The sequence below is a fragment of the Clavelina lepadiformis genome, chromosome 6 (genome assembly GCF_947623445.1).
Source record: "Clavelina lepadiformis chromosome 6, kaClaLepa1.1, whole genome shotgun sequence".
NCBI classification, from domain to species: domain Eukaryota; kingdom Metazoa; phylum Chordata; class Ascidiacea; order Aplousobranchia; family Clavelinidae; genus Clavelina; species Clavelina lepadiformis.
The window spans coordinates 618,010-620,980 of NC_135245.1; the positions used below are offsets into that span (position 1 = coordinate 618,010).

Consider the following 2,971-nt stretch of genomic DNA (forward strand, 5'->3'; position numbering starts at 1 on the left):
GGGTATAATTAACGCGTTTGTTGCATGGGTAAAACATACAACACATTTCTCTCTCTTTCACGGACGATTTGTAGTTCATCGTCTTCTCGTAGACTCCTCATCAGTATTTCACCAGCAGGCGTTGACCGAGGTAACATTCTTCGAATTCGTTCTATCTCCTCCGCATTCGCCGGATTGGAAATGTTAGGCCTTCTCAAATTCGGAAATCTCGAAACAACACCGAATACATAGTCTCCTCCTTTTCGTTGTAGAATATACTCGCATAAAGGGAACCATTTTGCGTGCTCTTCCCACGGGTCATCATTCACGCGCCATTGCTGTAAAATCCCACTACAGTACCAGCACTTTACGCGATCTTTGTCTCCGGTGTAACACCAACCTGCTTCCGCAAGTTCATAAAAGCTTACGTTCATCTCGAACATGACCCAGCTTTTGGCATTATTTAGAAAGGTTAGAGTTCGTCTTTCAATCGATCTCATGCAAGGTTGATGTGGAAAATAACATGGAAACTTTACCAATCGTTTCCTTTCTCCAACATCCATTTTAAAACTGAATATTCTCACTGAAATCAACTCACATATCACTCGCATTTATAGCATCGTTTTGTCATTTTATTTTTTCTAATGCGCTCTCTCTCACCAGTACCTATACACAAACACAACAGAATTTAACCGTAACTTGTTTTATTTACACGTATTCCATTTTTTATTGCAACAAGACATTCGAAATGATTTTATCGAACTCCTTTTGGTCGTCTTCATCCGATAGTTTACAGTGCTTGTTGATGATTTTAGTGCCTGGTACTCTTTTCAAGACAAACTTCAGGTAGGATTCTGCATTAAACACAGGCTTTCGAGAAAATCGGATTGTCACCCCGTCTGGTTTGACTTGTTTGCGAAGTTCTTCCACTCTCTCAAGATATTCACACATCACTGGATTGGGATCGGAGAAATACATCACACCCACCGAAACGAAGTCCGATCGTGGTTTTGTGAGTAGCATGATACATGGTCGATCCTTGAATATCAAACGAATCACGTCTTCAAGGCGTGACATGTCATAGTAACTACCATATCTCGTTTTCACCGAGAGATACGCCTGATACACGTGTGTCAGCGGTTGATAATCAGTTTTCATCACTACCCTTTCTTCAAACACCTTTTGAATGGTAACAGCATCGAAATCGAGCTTTCTTCTTTTGCTTCTCGGTTCACACGACATATCGCTTCGTTTTGTATTCGTTGATGTAATGATTTCAATTCTCAAACACCGAGTATTATATACCCCATCACGAAAACAAAACAAACAAATCACATCTGGATGCCAGCTTTCCAAGACAAATCATATCTGGATGCCAGCTTTCCGTTATTCTTTCCCACAACTGGTTGTGAGTGGATTGGTTGGATTGCGCAATATACCACCCTTTCGACCTGTCCAACACACTTGTTTCAATCAGACAGGTTTGGACTTGCCTTTATAATCGGGTCAAGACAAATCACATCTGGATGCCAGCTATTATTTATTCTTTCCCACAACTGGTTGTGAGTGGATTGGTTGGATTGCGCAATATACCACCCTTTCGACCTGTCCAACACACTTGTTTCAATTGCCTTTATAATCGGGTCAAGACAAATCACATCTGGATGCCAGCTATTATTTATTCTTCTCTTACACCTGGATTCGAATGGATTGGTTGTAATACCTTCCAATGCTTTGTTTCTAAAGTCTGGCTTATTTCAACCCAAGCTGGATTTCATAACCAGGTCATGTTAGTGTGTCAATTAACGCATTCTTACTCTAGGCTTTTCTCCATTCGATTCCAGGTGGCAATGCATACGGCTCATCGTTCTGTATACTTTACACTGAAACTATGATGTAACTGATATCGAATATCCACAAACCCAAGATGTTTTTTCCTCTAGAAATCTAAAACACCGCACGTTGGCGCTAACGAAAACTATGACGTCACTTTTACACTTGTACTTTTTCTAACATTTTCTTTACGTGTGGTGGCGCTAACGAAAACTATGACGTCACTTTTACACTTGTACTTTTTCTAACATTTTCTTTACGTGTGGTGGCGCTAACGAAAACTATGACGTCACTTTTACACTTGTACTTTTTCTAACATTTTCTTTACGTGTGGTGGCGCTAACGAAAACTATGACGTCACTTTTACACTTGTACTTTTTCTAACATTTTCTTTACGTGTGGTGGCGCTATGGAATTATGACGTCACTTTTCTCTTTTTTTTTACATATGACCTAATTACTTGAATGACCTAATCAGATTGCCGGCGTGATGGCACCGGTTGGCGGGTTGGCGGGTTGGCGGGTTGGCGTGATGGCGCCGGTTGGCGGTGGCGGTGGCGGGGGGACTCCTGGGGTGGCAACACTATACTACTTACACCAGACCTTGTGCTACGATTATGAGCAAATAAACACCCATAAGCAAGTCTGAGATGGAGAGATTTAAAACTAGAATGTAGTTGCTGGCCGAGCAGACATCTTTGGAGGTCCCAATCAACTTTTTCGAAGTACCTCTTATGACGCAAGAATTTCCAAAAAGAGTAAGGAAAGATGCGATCCAGAACCAGACACGGAGGACCGGACTTCCGATGAGCTCATAGCGAGAAGAAAATGTTCCAACCTCGTCGGAGCCATCTACGCAATCTCGTTTCCCATCGAGAACAAACTTTCGCTCGATCGACATCTTTCTACCGATCTTTGTCTTGCAATAATGCCGCTCAGTGCAATTGCGTTCGTCCCTTCCATCGTCACAATCAAGAATCCCGTCGCACATCTGCAACACGTCGATACTCACTTTAGATCCGGCCGGACATCCGAACCTAGCCGGACACTTATGTTCGTCGAATCCTAGCGGACATCTTGGGTCGTTAATTCGAGTCCAAGCGTCATCGATGAAACCATCGCAAAATCGCTCTCCTTGGACGACGATTGAGTTCAAGGTT

General features: G+C 42.4%; 1 protein-coding gene across 1 annotated transcript; it reads right to left on the bottom strand.

The window, feature by feature from the left end:
* Positions 1-666: 666 nt before the first annotated feature.
* On the bottom strand, positions 667-2,034 carry LOC143462562 (uncharacterized). Its single transcript, XM_076960784.1, has 2 exons — positions 1,675-2,034; positions 667-1,535 (listed from the first exon to the last, which is right to left on the bottom strand). The coding sequence occupies exon 2, from the start codon at positions 1,219-1,221 to the stop codon at positions 706-708; it is 516 nt and encodes a 171-aa protein (XP_076816899.1). The 5' UTR covers positions 1,222-1,535; positions 1,675-2,034; the 3' UTR covers positions 667-705.
* Between the last annotated feature and the right edge of the window lie 937 nt (positions 2,035-2,971).

Coding starts and splice junctions, on each gene's coding strand:
- LOC143462562 (XM_076960784.1), bottom strand. CDS start 1,221: ATGTCGTGTGAACCGAGAAGCAAAAGAAGAAAGCTCGATTTCGATGCT.